Source organism: Solanum lycopersicum, chromosome 9 (genome assembly GCF_036512215.1).
Source record: "Solanum lycopersicum chromosome 9, SLM_r2.1".
Taxonomy (NCBI): Eukaryota; Viridiplantae; Streptophyta; class Magnoliopsida; order Solanales; family Solanaceae; genus Solanum; species Solanum lycopersicum.
Window position 1 is genome coordinate 1,005,371 of NC_090808.1, and position 20,793 is coordinate 1,026,163.

At 27.4% G+C, this 20,793-nt stretch overlaps 1 protein-coding gene and 1 non-coding gene across 2 annotated transcripts; one reads left to right on the plus strand and one right to left on the minus strand.

The window, feature by feature from the left end:
* Positions 1–2,067: 2,067 nt before the first annotated feature.
* Positions 2,068–2,799, plus strand: LOC138338252 (uncharacterized). Its single transcript, XM_069289042.1, has 2 exons — positions 2,068–2,238; positions 2,356–2,799. Exons 1-2 carry the CDS (start codon positions 2,068–2,070, stop codon positions 2,797–2,799), a joined length of 615 nt encoding a protein of 204 aa, XP_069145143.1.
* A 4,100-nt stretch (positions 2,800–6,899) lies between these two features.
* TRNAR-UCG (transfer RNA arginine (anticodon UCG)) lies at positions 6,900–6,973 on the minus strand. Its single transcript has one exon. It is a non-coding gene; the product is annotated as a tRNA-Arg (tRNA).
* Between the last annotated feature and the right edge of the window lie 13,820 nt (positions 6,974–20,793).

Below are 20,793 nucleotides of genomic sequence, written 5' to 3' on the forward strand. Positions count from 1 at the left end.
TAAATGGATTCCACATGGATTTAGAGCCCAATTTCATATGTAGGCCCAATTGGGAAGATGGGTTATATTTGTATCCATATGAGGGCCCAATAATCACTCTTAAATGTATCATAAAAAGTAGAAGATGAATAAATCAGTGCTGTTTGTTCATTAATGTAAGAAGATGTAAAGTGTTTTTGGAACATTTGAAGTTTAAGTGTTGATACATATATATCTCATGCGCGAGATACATTAATCGCTACATAAGATCCATTAATATTTGATGTATATGATACACTAATTTGGTGCGCGAGATACATTAATCTGTTGCACGAGATACATTAATGTGATGCGCGAAAATGAAGAATTTTTAAAATTTGTAAAACGAATAGAAAATAATGGTAATAAGAGAATTAAACGTGGATTTTTTTATCATTTATTCAAACTTTATTATATCAGTTACTATTTCTAAAATTCTCTCTAAATAAATATTAGAATTATCTTTTCGAAATGGGCCATTTTGGGCCAATAACTAATTAGATCATGTGTAAATTAGGTATATAGCATATTATGTAGTCATATTATCAAGTTATGGCATAAGATTTTGATTTTCATTCAATAACATATAATATATCAACTTATAGCATTTCTTTAAATTAAAATATATTAAATATTTATTCAGTTAAATCAGGAAGAAAAAAAAATTAAAAATTATTAATAAAAATTGGATAACTACCGTGAATGTAGTTACACTTTTTAACTGATAACCAAATTTGCACTTTTTAAGGGAATTTAAATATATTAATTAAAGATATGCTCCTTAATTAGCGAAATCCGTTTTTAATGGTAATTTTTTTTTATTTTTTATCCTAAAAAAATTCTATTCTGTTATCTTTCTTTCCATAAACGTGTTTTAATTTTTTTTTTCCAGAAATTTGACTATATTCATAAAACAATTAAAATTGAAGGTTGAAAAAGTTTAGATTTGATTTGATGGAGAAATTTGTTTCAATTTTAATTAAACATGGTGGCAAATGGAATTCATCAGGTTAGTTTTTTTTTATATTTTAGTAATGTGTCGTTTTTTTTTCCTGTGTTATATTGCATATGTTAAATTGATACTTTTTTTTTGAAACATTAATTTAGTGTTTCTACTAATAAAAATTTCATAATGTTAAATGTATTTTCATGTGTAATTAAAACGAAGAGTGATGGTAAATGTGATTACTGGTTAAAATTTAATATTTTAAAATTTTTGATAAATTTAGCAAATTTTTTGTTTTTGAAACATTATCTGACATTTTGTATTAACAATGTATACATTTTGTATTTTAATGTATATATATAAAGTATGAACAATATATACGAAAATCAATTGAGTATGAAATTGAATTAACTGTATATTATTTTTTATATTAAATTGGATAAATGACTATGAAATTGTATTTTAGATTGTATGTAGTAGTTAGTTGTGTAGTATGCAGTATGTATAAAAATTGTTTTAATTTTGTATTGATTTAAATTTTTGTTATTGTATATATACGTGTCTTGTATATAATTTTGTGTGATTTGTGTATTAATTTTGTAGTAAACAATGTATTAATTGTGTATTAAATTATAATAGTGTACAAACAGTGTGGTAATTGTGTATTAAATTATGTATAAAGTGTGTATTATTTTTTGTACAAACTGTATAAAATTTGTGGTAAACATTGTATAATTTGTGTATTAATTTTGTATAAAATGGTATTAAGTGTGTAATAAACAATGTATTAATTGTTTAGTAAATTACAAAAGTGTATAAACAGTGTAGTAATTGAGTATTAAATTGTGTATGAAATGTGTATTATTTTTGTATGAAGTGTATGAATTGTGTGTTAATTTTATTTTTGTATGAAGTGTATGAAATGTGTATAGAAATACTGAAGATTTGAAGATGTTGTTCTTTTCATTGGCAAAAGCTTATACAAAACAACAGTTTGAGACAATTATGGGAAGAATAGATCAGATAGATACGCGAATACGGCCATACTTGTTTGATATTGGTTATAGCAAATGGTCAAGAGCTTACTCGAATTGTAAGCGCACATGGACGATGACTTAAACATCGCGGAGTCATTGAATAATGTTAACAGATTAGCACGGAGGTTACCGGTGATTTCACTTCTTGAGTTTATGAGGGTGACAATTCAGAGGTGGATTCACAAGCATAATGAGGAGGCTGATAAGACTACATCTAATCTGACAAAAAAATATGATGTATATCTACAGAAAAGTATTACGTTGTCGTGCAATATGAGGGTATGTTTTTCACTGTTTTGTATTTTTAATTCATACTAATCTTCAGCATGTATAAAATTTTATTTTTTTTCACAGGTGATACCTTCAACTGTTGATATGCATGCTGTAGCTGAAGGAGCAAAGAAATACATAGTAAATTTGAACACAAGGATGTGTAGTTGCGGAAGATTTCAACATTATGAGATACCATGTGGTCATGCAATTGCTGTTCTCCGGTACAGGAAGTTACATAAAGCAGATTTCTGTTCTGCTTTTTATAGCCTCAAGAATTTCAAAGATGCTTATGTCATTCCTGTCGAGCCTATCCCGTGCGAGAGTACATGGAATATACCAAGTTATATTTCAGATCCTAAATTGATGCCGCCTGGTCCAAAAAGAGCAGCAGGAAGACCCAAACTTGAACGGTGGAAGGGATTCGCAGATGTGAAGTTGAAGAAGACAAAAAGCACATGCAGTAGATGCCATCAGTTTGGACACAATAGGAAGACTTGTTCAAATTATCTTGTACAAAAACAATGATGTCGTAATGTTAAATCTGTGTTATTGAGGCATTACATTGTTATAAATGTGTTTTTTTATTGAATAATATTAATATTCATACAAATGTCATACAATATTCATATAGTTTTCATACATTATTCATACCAGTAATATACATACAATTTGTTTGTGTTTGTATTTTGAAAAATATATTTTATAATTTGTCATAATTCATATATTTTTCATATATCATTTCTATGTACTATATATCAATTTTTAATATGACATTCATAATTCATATAATTTTCATACATGATTCATACAGTTTCATATATGTTAAAGTGAGACACATTTAGTAATAATCAGTAATAATTTATATAAAATCATGAGTAGTCAAAATTAAAATAAAAACAGAAACAAATTGTATGTATATTAGTGGTATGAATAATGTATGTAAGATGGTGATACACATTTACTAATGTATAATTGTTGATATAATTCATACATTTTTCATACAGTATTCATACCAGTAATATAATTAATATAAGTTTCTGTTTGTATTTTGAAAGTGTATAGTATTCAATCAAAACAAATTTCAATATTAGTATGGACTATATATCAAATTTTAATATGACATTCATAATTCATATGATTTTCATATATGATTCATACAGTGTTCATATATGTTAAAACTGAGACACATTTAGTAATAATCAATAATAATTTATATAAAACCATCAAAGTATTCATAATAAAAAAAACTGGGAAAATACATAAATTGTTCATAAATTAAAAAAAAAAGTCTTTCAAATAAACTATCTATGTGCCATGAAGATTTCTACTTCCTGATACGAAATTTTGGAGTAGGATAATTGGTGGTGTCCATAACTTGTTCTTTATGAGTTCGAGGTCCACCCTTCTTGCTAGCAACTGTTCCTGTAACTTCACTTTCACTGATTGCGCCTTCATCATTCTTTGATTTTCCATAATGCAAAAGTAATGTTGCATATCTTTGACGATGATATGTTGAATCAATATCAATATGTGACATATCAGAAACAGGTCCATATTTCAAACCAGTTATAGCAACAAACTCTTTTAGACCAAAATTTAACTCTTTACCATTTACTTTAATGACAAACATGTCATCCCTAACATTTTCATTCCCCATTATAAATAAGTGCCTCAACAATTGACATTGGATTTTAATGTGATGTAAATTATAAAAAAATCCAAAAGGTGTTTCATCTAGGAATTGTTGAAACTTATCTTGACCTAAAAAGGTCAACAAATCCGCAAACACATTCATGTTAATACATGAAGACAAATGTGTTTGTGTCTTCTTCTCCTAACAAAATTGTAAAAATTAAATACATTAATCATACACATATTCATACACATGTAATACAAAACTAATTCATATACATAGTATACATACACATTTTATATATACAGTGAATCATACAGTGAATCATACAAAATTCATACAGTGAATCATACACAATTCATACAGTGAATCATACAAAATTCATACAGTTATGATACAATTTTAACCTATATAATTTTCTAATTATATAATATAATGAAAAAATATATAATATAATAAAAAACAGTACCCAAAAACTTGATAAAAAAAATTCATACACGTCTTATATATACAGTGAATCATACAATGAATCATACAAAATTCATATAGTGAATCATACACAATTTATACAGTTATCATACACAATTCATACGGTGAATCATACATAAAAAAAACATTATTTATTTAAACAGAAATTTCATATAGGGAATCATACACAATTCATAGATTATTTATTTTACACAAAAAATTGTATTTTAACTATTTTATAGCCAAATAAAAGAAAAAAAATAACAGAATATAAAAAAATATTAAAAAACTAACTTTTACTAACCTTTGAACTTTTTTTGGGTTTATCAGTTTCTTCTTCTTCTGCTCTTGGTTTTTTGGATTTTGATTTTATCAACTCTTCCACAAAATCAGATTCAGACTCTGATGATTCCTTAATTTCTTTTCCTTTCCTTTTCTTTCCTCTTTCTTTAGTCGTTTTCTCGGATTCATTTTCTCTTTTCTTTTCTTTCCCTTTTCTCTTCTTCTCATTTTCCTTTGGATTTTGTGTTTGTGATAAAATTTTGAAAGATGGAGCATGAAAATCGTCTGAACTTGCTTCTTCATTCAATCTTCTACTTTTTCTTGGGGTTTCGTTGCTTCTTTTAGACATTGTACGGTTTGTTTATTGCAAGATTTAAAGATTTGAGTGCTAAAAATTAAGATTTGAATGGAACTTTGAGAATTCTTGAAGAATAGTGTTAATAGAGATGGAATTTTGAGAGAGGAATTAGGCGTGCTAAGATGGTGAAAGCGTGTGAAAATGTTGAAAGGTTTTGAGAGGCGTGCGATTGTAATGATTTTGAAAATAAATGGGGAAGAACAAAAATTTTGGGTAATATAATTTTTTTTTTTAGATATTGTTTTACAGTTTTAAAACTGTAATTTTTTAAATTTTGATAAAAACCCTATAATTTTGTAGTTATCTTAAAAAAGGTAACTAAATAATATTTAATTTAAATAACTTTAATTAAGAGTTTTGTTTAAAAAAGGTAACTTAAAATAATAAGTGTAATTAACTACATTGGTTTAAATATGGTAATTGAATTATTAAAATAATTTAATTATTATTTTAAAAAATCAATGATAATAATATAATATTTCTTAATATGCTATAACTTGATAATAATATGCTATAAGTAGTTTAATATTGAAAAGTTTGTTTATAACTTGATATTTAACATCTTAAAGGTGTGTGTAGTGTTATTTTTATTTAGATCATTTATTCAAACTTTATTATATCAGTTACTTCTTTCTAAAGATGTGAAAAAAGTGATGCTTCGAGGCTTAATAATGATTAATCTGTTTTTAGGACTTATTTATTTGTTTCTTTTCATCTATCTTAATCATTCAAATTTAACTATAAAGCGTATATTTTTGATGTTACAATCATTAATCTTAGGGCCCGTTTGGATATAAATTTTCCAAATAATATTTGAGAATAATTTGACAAATAATGTTTGTCCATACAATTTGCTATTATTTGACAAATATTTTTGGCAAATATCCCAAATTTCAAATACTAGTTTTTTCTAATATTTGGGTCAAATCTCATTATTTCGGATATTTTTAAAATTAAAATTTTACCTCAATCTTTTATCTTTTACAAAAACATCCTCTCTAGTAGTTGTTTGCGTTGTATTACATAATTTTTACGTGAACACCAAAATAGTGATGAAATATTTAGTGAATATTAAATAATGATATGATTGTTGATGAAAATTATTAAAAATTGGCTTTATGTAACAAAGTCATGTGCTTTATGTACTTCACGATGTATGTAATAATTCTTGTTGCACTCATTCCAAATTACCACATTGTTTTAGTGTCATGGACACTTTTTGTTATTGTTGTAACGAACATTCAATTGACTTGTAATACAAACTTTTAGTTAGTTTGATAGTTTTTAAAACTTGTGTGTATAAATCATATATTTCTAAAAAGGTGAAATATATTTCCCAAACTTTATGGGCAAACATATAGTGAAATTTCATTCAAATTTTCACTCAAATAATATTTGCCAAAAATATTTGGAAATCTATGGCCAAACGCTAGCTTAATAACATTTTTTTAAATTAAGATGGTCATTTAAATGATTTCTATGAAGACGACTATGATTATTACCCATACATTGTCACACAATTGTTGCTACAACTATATATGAACTCACATTTCCCATAATCACTACAGTTATTATTTACTATCATTAATCAATCGTTAAAATCAATATTTACTATCTACAACCATTATCACTAAGTATCAAAGTTATAACATCAATCAGTATGATTTATTATCAATAATCACCATTATTTTAGTTATCACTATCATCAACCACACCTAGATCGAAGATCAAGATTGTGGTTCGACAAAAGACAAAAATCATCCGTATCAAGTGAATGAGCAACAACGAAATAAGAAGATGAAATGCCTCGGACATCCCCATTTAGAAAGAAGGATCGAAGGTTCCACCATTATATTCGGATCGTAGAAAAAAAAACTTAAAAATCGACCACAGTGGGAGTCGAACCCACGACCTTCTGATCCGAAGTCAGACGCGCTAATCCACTGCGCTATGCGGTCGAATTGCTAATTATATCTTACATATTTATAAAACTAAAATTCTCTCAACATTTTATCATTGCTATATTTTTGCTTTTAATTATAAATTTTTGCATTTCATATTATGTATGTGCATGCTTGAAATATGAAATCATGATTATCAAATTATATGTGAGTTTTTCATAAAAATTATAATCGAACTTCATTTGATCTAAATTTTGATGATTTATTTCAACAGAAAGGTTACGGATTTGAATTGTAGAAGTAGTCTCACGTAAATATGTGGAGTAAGACTGCATATAAAATTCTTATAGCTCGACTTTTCCAAAATCCCCACATAATATAATGCTAAAGAAAGGATGCACATAATATATGCATCAGAATGGGCTTTATAAGACATTGCACAAATTTATACGATATGTACGCTTTGTGTTCAATTATAGTATAGCCCAAAAAGACAACTCACAAAATATATTAGTCCAAAATAGACGATACATATTATAAGGCTTGAATCGTGACCAATATAATTAACAAAATATCAATTTGAAATCTCTAAAGAAAGAAACTTTGAATCAAGAAAACAAAATGTGAAAGCCCAAAGATTTTAAGATATTTATTTTACTATAATACTATTTATAATATAACTTTTGGATTGAAATTGATAGAATATGGGCCAACCAGCTTGTACTAATAAATATATTTATGATAAAGGAAATATTAATAAAACAAGATTTAATATTAGCATATATACGATACTTGAACATTTTTGAATTCGAGTTTTGATTATAACTTATTTTTAACACATACATACATATAAAATTCAATAAAAACTACTTGATTAAAATGAAACAATCAATAATTAATTAAGTTGTGCATTCGCCTCCTGGATCAAAGCATTTGATTGAGATTGGAATAAAATTTGATAATATTAAGAAAAATAATAGTTTTATTACAACACCATTGAACAAGTTTTCATTTCTTATCATCCAATATATTATTCCCTAAGTGTATTTTTATTTGTTAATCAATAGTGATTTGCTACATTTTTTTAAGGAATAATAAATATATTGATGTATTTATCGTCTTATTTTTTGAACATAATAAGTACAATGCTTTAAAAAATATAATAATTATAATTAATGATAAACAAAAATTCAAATTACGTAATAAATTATTTCAGGGCCATAATTAATAAATTCTTACGGTCTATTGGAGTTATAATTCCCATTTTTACGATAACGATGTTTTAGACTTTATGTTGTAATGCTCACCAAAAAAATCATAATGTACCATTAATATATAACAATTTTTTTGACTAATTTAAAATCTATATCAAGTTGTTTGATTGGACTTGCTAACAATTAAAAATGACAATAAATATTCCTTTCAAGTCAAGGAAATAATTCAAATGTAAATCGATAAACGATTGATCAACTATAATAAACCACATAATTAAAGAAAATGACGTATAATACGTTGATATTTGAACATAGGGTAACCAGTAAATAAATAATTCAACTATGGTCCAATGCCTTTTTAAGTTTTGACTAATCACTTTCTATATTGTTGTGGTTTATGTTTACGTATATTACTTTGCTTTTCTTTTTTTTTTCTTGCTTATTTTCAATAGTTTTGAAAATATTGCTAATGTTAAATTGAATAATGTTCTAAACCACTAATTATTTGCATTATTTGTCAATGTTCATGACGTATAATTTATAACTATATAACTAATATATAATAGTTCATCACTTTCAAATGGATTCAAAATATAGGTCCCATTACGTTGTTTGATTGTTTAGTTTCTAACCATTAAAAGAGGATGATTGATTTCCCTAGTCAAAGGTGGACTCAGTATTTTGAGATGATAGGTGCACTTTTACGAAAAGATGGATTGAAGATGTAAATTTTATCAGTTTACCATTTAAATTCATATCACTAAAAATCATTAAAAATTATAAAATTATAGATCTAAAATTAGTTCTTACCAATTCAAATATCTCTCTCTCTATATTAGTGAGGTGTTACCCAGTTTTGGATAAAACAATAAAACTAGATAACTATAAGATGCTTCTAATATCATTTAGAGAAATGCATCCAATCGTCATTGCATTTTATGATACTTCAAGTGTGGATTCACATATTTATACTTAAATATTTTTTTAAAAATATATAATAATATTTTATATGATTTTAAGAGGGGACGTTAAGAATATGTCTCGAAAAAAAATTCTATTTTACATTTTTAATACGTTAGAATCTCATGTTAGTCGAAGACTTTAGGTGAATCTCACATCACGAGCTAATTGCTATAATTTATTTTGAAACTTTATTTTAGATTTAAGATTCATCTTTTTTACATGCAAACTCTTTATTATTTATCTAATATTGCGCTTCCTTTTTTATATTATACGTTGTATATATGCTTGAAATGTTTGGTCTTGAACGTGTAAAGAGGTGATCAGGTTTTATATTAGTTAAGCATTCGTATTTTCATATATATGATTTTGAGTAATCTTTACTTTTGATTTAGACTTAGAGCTTAAATTCGTGTTCATAATTATTGATACATGAATTAATAATAAAGGACATAACATAATTTAGGAAATTTTTGTTTATAACCACATGAAGAAAATTCATGACATATATACAATTACGAATAAGTTTATGTGAACGCAGAATGCACATCAAATTTTCAATGGAAAATGTGGTTTAGACTAATTAGTTACGACCTGTGAGCCGTCACAATCACAAATATATTTTAAGTAGTCCCATAATATAAATCACAAATTCATTGAAAATGCACCATATTTTTCCGCGGAACAATATGATTACATTTCTAAGATCTTAACTAAAGTCTATGAAAAACTTCGGTCATTTTGTTTTGAGATTTTCGGATTAAAAAAAAATTCATGGGATATGGCATATGAAAATCAATAAAATTTGTATGTGCCTTCTTTAAGACTCGTTTGAAATTGAAAATGCACCATTTTTTTCGGCGGGACAAACTCTTTCCATTTATTAAATCTTAACGGACGATTATGAAAATTTTTGGCCATTTTATTTCGAAATTTCAAAATCAAAAAAATACATGGACTATAGCACACGAAAATCAGTAAAATCTATCTTTGCCTGCTTTGGTACTCGTTTGAACATGAAAATGCACCATTTTCCCCCCAGGACAAACATGTTCCTTCTCTAAGGTCTTAAAGGACGTCCCTTATAAATTTCGGTCAAGTTGTTTTGGGATGTTTGGATAAAAAGAATTCATGGGTTATAGCACACAAAATCGGTACAATTGTCTTTGCCTACTTTGGACTTGTTTGAACTTTAAAATGCACCACTTTTCCCTGTAGGATAAATTGGTTCTATTTAAAAGGTCTTAAGGGACATCCCTAAAAAAATTTGGTCATTTTGTTTTGAGATTTTTCGGTTAAAAAAATTCATGGGATAATCGATAAAATCTGCATTTGCGTGCTTTTGGGCTTGTTTTAATATGAAAATGCATCATTTTTTCCCACAAGATAAACTGGTTCATTTCTAAGGTCTTATTGAACTTCTATGAAATATTTCATCAATATATTTGGGATTTCCAAATAAAAAATACATGGGCTATAACACACAAAAATTGATAAAATCAGTTTTTGCCTACTTTGGGGATCCTTTGAACTTAAAAATGCATCATTTTTCTCCGCAGGACGAACAAGTTTCATTTTCTAAGGTCTTAACAGACGTCTTTAAAATTTTTTGGCCATTTTATTTCATGATTTCCAGAGAAAAAAAATCATGGGTTATAGAATAAGAAAATCATTAAAATATGTCTTTTTTTTCTTTTGGGCTCGTTTGAATTTGAAAATGTAACATTTTTCCTAATATGATGAATTGTTTCCATCTGTAAGGTATTAATAGACGTCCATAAAATTTTTTGGCCATTTGGTTTTGAGATTTTTGGATAAAATAGAATCCATGGGTTATAGCATACAAAATTGTTAAAATCTATGTTTGCTGCTTTGGAGCTCGTTTGAACTTGAAAATGCTTCATTTTCCCCGCATGACGAACTGATTCCATTTCTAAGGTCACAACAGATGTCCACAAAAAATTTCGGTCATTTCTTTCGGGTCTTCCGGATATAAAAAAAATTCATGGGTAAAGCACACAAAATTCGGTAAAATCTGCCTTTGCCTGTTTAAGGACTCATTTGAACTTGAAAATGAACCATTTTTCCATCAGACCGAATTTATTCCATTTCTAAGGTCTTAACGGACGTCCATGAAAATTTAGGCAATTTTGTTTCAAGATTTCTGGATCAAAGAAGTCCATGGGCTATAACATGCGAAAATCGATAAAATTTTTCTTTGCCTGCTTTAGGGCTCGTTTTAACTAGAAAATGTATCATTTTTTCCAGCGAGATGAACTGGTTCCATTTCTTAGGTTTTAAAAGATAACCATGAAAAATGTTAGCCATATTGTTTCGAGATTTTCATATAAAAAAATTCATAGGTTATAACACACGAAAATCGATAAAATCTACCTTTACATGCTTTGAGACTCGTTTGAACTTGAAGATGCACCATTTTCCCCACGGGCACTAGCTCCACTTCTAAAGTCTCAACGGAGGTCCATGAATTTTTTTGACCTTTTTGTGTGAGGATTTTCGAATAAAAAGATGCATGTGCTATAACACACGAATATCATATGATACGCTTTTACTGATTTGGCTCGTTTGAATTTAAAAATACACTTTTTTTCCCTGCGAGATGATTGGTTCCACTTCTAAAGTCTTAACGGACGTTCATAGGTGATTTGTATGTACTATCTCCTTTTTTAGGCACTGTTTCTCTCGTCTCTAAACCTGCATTTGTGTTAATTTGTATTTCTTGCAGTAAGCTTGGGCCTGTTTGTTCTTATGTTAACGTACTCCCATTTCATGCTTCAGAATTGAATATTTGGAAAAGGAAAAAAGGCTTTGCCAAATCTTTTGCATGGTGAAGTATTGCTGTGTTTACTGAGTGACCAAATTCCCTGATGTCCTTAGCTCTAATTTAATTGCTTTTACTTTGTACAAATTGTCAACAAAAAGAAGTGAATATGGTCGGATTTTACATTCATTGGATTGAAATCTTAATATATAAATATAACCATCTAGTATTCGATCTAATTTGTAAAGATTTTTTCGAAAGAGTTGCTCTTACATAGAGAGATTTTCTCTCATTTTATAAAATTTCGTTAGTCGTTGTGAATAAGTATAATAGTGGCCACTAAAAGAATGTTTTAGTAGCAACATTAAACGCTGCTAATACCTACATTAATAGCCACTAAATGTAAGTTTTAGAGGCAACATTAGCAGCTAAGAATAAGTATAATACTTGCAGCTAAAAGATTGTTATAGTCGCTGCAAATGCCTAAACTTAATTGCCACGAATAGTATACTATAGTCACCATAAGGCTTTAAAGGTCACCACTAAATTAGGTTTCAGTGGCATTTCTAGTCGCTGCTAATGCTCATAACAGTCACTTTTAGTGACGACATTTATAACTTTTAGCGACAGTATAAGTCGCCACTAAAAGCCAGTTTTAGCGACGACATCATCACTTTTAGTAGCAAATTCTGTCGCCACAAAAAGTCGGTTTTAGCGACGACATTCATAACTTTAGCGACGGTAATAGTCGTCGCTAAAAGTGTCTTTTAGCGACGACCTTCATAACTTTTACCGACGACCTTCATAACCTTTAGCGACGACCTTCATAACCTTTAGCGACGACCGTCATAACCTTTAGCGACGACCTTCAAAACTTTTAGCGACGACCTTCATAACCTTTAGCGACGACCTTCATAACTTTTTGCGACGATCTTCATAACCTTTAGCGACGAGATTCATAACTTTTAGCGACGAGCTTCATAACTTTTAGTGACGATATGCATAACTATTAGCGACGACCTTCATTACATTCAGCGGCAATTTTTGTCGCCACTAAAAGTAACTTTTAGTGACGACTTTCATGACTTTTAGCGGCTGTTTTTGTCGCCAATAAAAGTCACTTTTATCAATATTAATACTTTCTTTTAGCAGCGGTTTTTGTTGCCATTAAAGTGACCTTTAGCGACGATATTCATAACTTTTAGCGGCGACATTTATGACATTAATTAAAATTTATATAATTGTTCCTGTAATCAACTGATATTTTAATCAATACATTCTTCATTAACATCATAGATAAATCATATACAAAAGGGAAAATTGATCAGAAAGATAAACGGGAACATAGTATGGATTTGGAATCCAAATGTGCATTAAATTGGATAAATTTACAAGAAAATATCTCCCAAGAAGGGCTAGCAACCTATAAAGCTACATCTCTATTCTCCTACATAGCAATTAGGAAAGGGAAAAACAAATAGAGTGGTCAAGCCATTGGAATAATAGAGAGCCCACAAGGCTTTGGTCCAACGGTAAGAGCGTAGCGCGTGATGTGTGGGTGCAGCCACCAAAGGCAGATATATATATGTAAGTGCCTAAAGAACAAGAATATTATCCACTCATGAGTACTTGTCTGATCTTGGGGAAAGAAAAAAACTAGCAAAATCTTACAAGCAATCATTTAATTCCTATTACTTGTATGCCAACCCTTTATTCATCACTAGAAATTTGTAAACACTAAACCTATTTATAATGTGAATCACTGTGGGGCATGAACTTGAGTTAGGACCAAACTCATGTACAAATGGTAATTTGCATGTCTCAATGTGCTAAATATATTTACACTTGTTTGCCTTGTCAACTACGCGTACAACTCATAAACTCTTTTAAGATCTTTGACGCATCTAGGGAGGTAAGAGTAATATATATATATACACCTGGCTCAACCCATTCACTGTTTCCAAATATCATCTCTATGACAAATAAGCCGATAAATGTGCCAAGAGATCAGAACTCCATTTCTAAGGTTTTAACAGTGTCCATAAAAAATTTTGACCATCTTATTTCGAGATTTCTGGATATAAAAAACTCATGGGTTATAGCACATAAAAATTGGTAAAATTTGCATTTGCCTGTTTTGGAGGTCGTTGAACTTGAAAATGCACTAGTTTTTTTCTCGCAAGACGATAGGATTCCAATTTCTATGATTTTAACAGACGTCCATAAAATATTTTAGTCATTTTGTTTCGTGTTCTTTTGGATAAAAAAACTTCATGAGTTATAGCACATAAAAATTGATAAATTATGCGTTTGCCTACTTTAAAGCTCTTTTGAACTTGAAAATGTACCAATTTTGTCTGCAGGACAAAAGGTTTCCATTTCTAAGGTCTTAACGGACGTCCATGAAAATTTTTGGTCTTTTTTTGCTGATAAAAATAAATTCATGGGCTATAGCACAGAGAAAACGGTAAAATATGTCTTAGACTGCTTTGGGACTCGTTTAAACTTGAAAATGGACTAGTTTTTCCTTCGGAAATCCATGAAAATTTTTGACAAAAATTATGTCGAAATTTCGAATCACCAAAAATAGTGAACTATAAAACACGAAAATCAGCAAAATGGTGGTTTAACCTGCTCTGAGCTCATTTGACCTTGAAAATGGATTTTGATTTAGACGTCAGGGCCAGCTGACTCCATGACTAAGAACTTAATTGACGTCCGTGAAATTTTTTGACAAAAAATGCTATCGAAATTTCGAATTACTAAAAATTTATGGACTATAGTACATAAAACCGACAAAATGAAGGATTTACATGTACCAAAGCTCGTCTGACCTTAAAAATGGATTGTTTTAGTTGTTAGAGCTAACTGACTTTATACCTAATGTCTTAACGAATGTCAATGAAAAATTTCAACAAAAATAATATCGAAATTTCATATCACCAAAAATTCATTGACCGTATAACAATACATGAATTGATCTGCTTTTTTATAATGTCTAAAAGTATATTGTTCTCCACTTCCTTCTCTTTTTTTCAAAAGATACGAGTGGTATATTATTAAAAAAAAATTATACTATCATTTATATATAATTAAAATTGTTTTTGATATATATCGTAGATATTGAATTCCTTTAATTTATTGTATATTATTTTTTCATATTTTAAATTAATTTCCTAAATAAAAGTTTTGACTTCGTTGTTAATTAAATAAATCTTCATAGTTTCAGACTACGGTATAACTTATCCATTTATTTGTGGAGATGACACATCTCTTATCTTATGCTACATATAAATCAACCAACTTTTCTGGAATATATGGAGATCATATCAACACGGTTTCAAAGACAAAATCGAAAGAAATTAAAATAAATATTACTTTTTCATTTTAATTTATTTATTATTTTTCGGTCTAAAAGGAATAATTTTTTTTAAAAATAGCTTTTTAATTTCAACTTTTTATATGTCATTTATATTCATAAAATTAAATTATATGTCAAGTTGAAATAGAACAAGAAGTAGATTTAATATATAAATTGGATCGATTTAACTTTTTTCTATTTTTTCTCCATATTTTGTTGGTTAAAATTTAGAAAATACTTAGTAACTTTACCTTTCACCCCATCTAGCTTTAATAATATTTATCTAATTTTTTAAAATGTATCTGTAGTCAATGATCAACATTTTTTTAATGTCATTTTCAAATAATTAGCATTGTCTGTTGTATCAACTTTTTTCTTTGTTTTTATTCCTAGCAAAGTGATATAACTAAGATATAAAAATAAGTCTTTCCATAAAAATAAAAAAAAAGGATCACCAGTAAAATCAGCAATAAAGGAAAAGAATCTTAGAAATTATAAATTGTTTATCAGAAAAAATAATATAATTAAATTTATAATAAAATTAAAATATATATATATATATATATATATATATATATATATATATATATATCTTGATTTAACTTGTTAGATTTGATCGTTAGCCATTAAATATGTTTGGGAATATATAATATTTATTTGTTTCGGTTTATTTGGCACACATTATCCTTATATTGAAGATCAACTTGACCAATTCTTTGTGAAATAAGGCCTACATTTATCCAGTTATATAAATTCAGAAATCACAAAAAAAAAATGAGAAAAAGAATAATACAATTAAAAATGTTAGTCAAATTTTTATTTAGTTGGAAAAAAATTATATTAAATATCAACCCATATTATTCATTCACCAAGTAAGCCATTTATAAATTTCTTTGACTTCAAAGTAAGTTATTTAAGTTTTGACCATGTGTCCAAATCAATATTCTAATTAATAAATAAAATGTTGTTCAGTTATATATTTTTCTCACATGTTAAATATAATTTTTAAAGAAAATAATATGAACACTACGTCAAAAATAATTTTAGCAGTAATTAAAATTAATGACAATTGCGTAATTATTGTCAAATGTGTTTCTTTAGAGACAATTATTGATAACAGTTATATTTTAACACTCTTCGTAAATATCACTAAAAATAATTTACTAATATCGGTAGAAGATTTTAATACTTATATATATGTATATATACACACACGTCAAGACTCAGACAGATACGATTTGAAAGTAATATAAACTAAATGTCAATTAGGAACAGAAAAGTAAGGTTTTAAAAGTAATTGTGGTCCTAAATTCACACTTATTAATCAACTATATAGACTAATGAGTTGTATATGAGCCAATATTATGACAAAAGACTGGTGATTTAATTATTTACATAAAATCTTGTGTGATATATTCGAATCTATAATAATTTTAATTTAAAATTATTACAGAAATTCATAAACGTGAAATCTCGATAAGTCTTTGACCTAAAAGGATAAAGATTCCAATGTGAACAAGTGCTATAGTTTTACGTTGAAAGAATACGTTCATATAACACACTTTTGGGAATCAAAGAAAATAGACTTGTCTACATATACTCATTTGCAAGTTTTTAAAATTAAATCCATGGTCCATTTTTGGGTGCTCAAAATATATGTATAGATGTTTTATTTTTATTTTTTTTAAAAAAATACGAATTTAATTTAAGATGGACTATAATTGAATTATTCTTCATTGTTTACGAAATGTACGTGCTTTCTTTGTTCGTTCAATAGAAAGTCTATCATTTTTCATTGTTCACATACATTATATTATGTCCTGTTAATAAAAACAATTTTTACCGGCATTAAATATTGAGTGTTAAAGTCTTTATCGACATTTGTTAAGTGTCATTAGAACCAATATCGCTAAAGACTTTAGAAACATATACAAAAAGTGTTAATTACCGCTAAAAATATATGAGAATTAATTACCTCTAATAATTATTTTTGATGTAATGATCTCACCTCTAGAATTATACTAAATTTATTATCGTTACGTGTTTTTAGTATATAATACTAAAAGTCTAGAACCAAATATTCAAAGTTTATGAATGTATAAAAGTGTGATTATTCCTCAAATGCAGCATGCAGGTTCACATTAATTATCCTTATTTGTGAGGAATATATATATTATGATCTGCTTATTATTCAGAATTTTCAACTATATATATATGATCAACTTGCTCTTTTTTTAATTAATCAATTACAAGTAGCATTAAAGTAACATATAAATTAATTCAGCTTTTCAGATTTAGATAATTTATCCATTAATGTCTGGAGATTACATAACACTTCTCTTTTTTCTTATGCTTTTAACAACTTTATAACGTGTAATAAATTTGAAATTATATTCGATCCAGAAGAATTAAAGTAGAACCAAGTTTTTTTTTGAGCAATCGGTTGATAGAAGTTTATTTATTCTAGAAAAAAAACGTAATCGACGATAAAGTTGACTAATTTTGAATTGTTCAGAGATGTATTTGACGCATTTACATGTTATCTAAAGTACAAATTAATTATTCAATATTTTGTAGATATGATTAATATTTAGGTTCTTCAAAGTTAGAATTCAATAGTGACAGAAATGATCATATGTGCTCCATAACTATTGGTGTTATCACCCCGCAAAGAGGTGGAACTAATGTTCCACTGATTAGGCGGAGAATATATTAAAGAATTGTGTCTGATCGATCCTCTATAAGCAGTGCATATTTGAGGATCCGATAAAGATGTTACAATATTTTAGGGAGTCGGAACAATATAATTAAGAAAGTGAGAATTGAAATTACTATTTCTAGAAGTATACAATGGGAGCATGATTAATAACCTCTTGAGAAATTAAAAAGTAGAAAAAGGTATGAACATAGAAATTAGGGAGGAATTAAAATGATTTTAGTAGAAATGTAGAATGATGTACAAGTAATGCTTAGTTAAATGATTACGACTCCAACCTAATATGACTCTTATGAAAATGATAGTATATTAGTACTCACATTTTTATTTGTCATAATATTTTAAAATTATTTTTTTCTCATTTGAAAAAAAAAAACTATAATGTATTATACTTTTTATATGATTTGAGAATATCTAAAAATCAATTTTAAACTATTGAATAAGTCTTATTAAATTTTTAACTTTAAAAGTTTGTTAAATTAATTTTAAAAAATGAAACGTGATCGACAACTATTTTGAAACAAACAAACTAGTAGTTAGTTTAATTGTGAAGTATTTCATTTGGTCTGATGATTTGTTGAAAATGACATGTTTGAACTATGGCGCAATAGGGTAGAACTATTGTGTCTATATAAAATATGCTAATTATATAGTCAATAATTGAGAATATATATTAATGATGAGATCACCCCTCCCATCACTAATCTAATTAAACACCCTTAATGACCAATTAAATAAAATAATTAGGTAGCAAAAGGAAACAAGTGAGAAAATTTTAGGAAATAACTAGAAGGGTGCGCTGATTAATAATGAGGTAAGCAATTTCATATGAAGTTTAGTTGTGCTTTCACTTTCTATGACACATATTAGGTCCTATTTATGGAAGAATATTAAACATAATAATCATAGGAGTTATAATTCCCATTTTTACGATAACGATGTTTTAGACTTTATGTTGTAATGCTCACCAAAAAAATCATAATGTACCATTAATATATAACAATTTTTTTGACTAATTTAAAATCTATATCAAGTTGTTTGATTGGACTTGCTAACAATTAAAAATGACAATAAATATTCCTTTCAAGTCAAGGAAATAATTCAAATGTAAATCGATAAACGATTGATCAACTATAATAAACCACATAATTAAAGAAAATGACGTATAATACGTTGATATTTGAACATAGGGTAACCAGTAAATAAATAATTCAACTATGGTCCAATGCCTTTTTAAGTTTTGACTAATCACTTTCTATATTGTTGTGGTTTATGTTTACGTATATTACTTTGCTTTTCTTTTTTTTTTCTTGCTTATTTTCAATAGTTTTGAAAATATTGCTAATGTTAAATTGAATAATGTTCTAAACCACTAATTATTTGCATTATTTGTCAATGTTCATGACGTATAATTTATAACTATATAACTAATATATAATAGTTCATCACTTTCAAATGGATTCAAAATATAGGTCCCATTACGTTGTTTGATTGTTTAGTTTCTAACCATTAAAAGAGGATGATTGATTTCCCTAGTCAAAGGTGGACTCAGTATTTTGAGATGATAGGTGCACTTTTACGAAAAGATGGATTGAAGATGTAAATTTTATCAGTTTACCATTTAAATTCATATCACTAAAAATCATTAAAAATTATAAAATTATAGATCTAAAATTAGTTCTTACCAATTCAAATATCTCTCTCTCTATATTAGTGAGGTGTTACCCAGTTTTGGATAAAACAATAAAACTAGATAACTATAAGATGCTTCTAATATCATTTAGAGAAATGCATCCAATCGTCATTGCATTTTATGATACTTCAAGTGTGGATTCACATATTTATACTTAAATATTTTTTTAAAAATATATAATAATATTTTATATGATTTTAAGAGGGGACGTTAAGAATATGTCTCGAAAAAAAATTCTATTTTACATTTTTAATACGTTAGAATCTCATGTTAGTCGAAGACTTTAGGTGAATCTCACATCACGAGCTAATTGCTATAATTTATTTTGAAACTTTATTTTAGATTTAAGATTCATCTTTTTTACATGCAAACTCTTTATTATTTATCTAATATTGCGCTTCCTTTTTTATATTATACGTTGTATATATGCTTGAAATGTTTGGTCTTGAACGTGTAAAGAGGTGATCAGGTTTTATATTAGTTAAGCATTCGTATTTTCATATATATGATTTTGAGTAATCTTTACTTTTGATTTAGACTTAGAGCTTAAATTCGTGTTCATAATTATTGATACATGAATTAATAATAAAGGACATAACATAATTTAGGAAATTTTTGTTTATAACCACATGAAGAAAATTCATGACATATATACAATTACGAATAAGTTTATGTGAACGCAGAATGCACATCAAATTTTCAATGGAAAATGTGGTTTAGACTAATTAGTTACGACCTGTGAGCCGTCACAATCACAAATATATTTTAAGTAGTCCCATAATATAAATCACAAATTCATTGAAAATGCACCATATTTTTCCGCGGAACAATATGATTACATTTCTAAGATCTTAACTAAAGTCTATGAAAAACTTCGGTCATTTTGTTTTGAGATTTTCGGATTAAAAAAAAATTCATGGGATATGGCATATGAAAATCAATAAAATTTGTATGTGCCTTCTTTAAGACTCGTTTGAAATTGAAAATGCACCATTTTTTTCGGCGGGACAAACTCTTTCCATTTATTAAATCTTAACGGACGATTATGAAAATTTTTGGCCATTTTATTTCGAAATTTCAAAATCAAAAAAATACATGGACTATAGCACACGAAAATCAGTAAAATCTATCTTTGCCTGCTTTGGTACTCG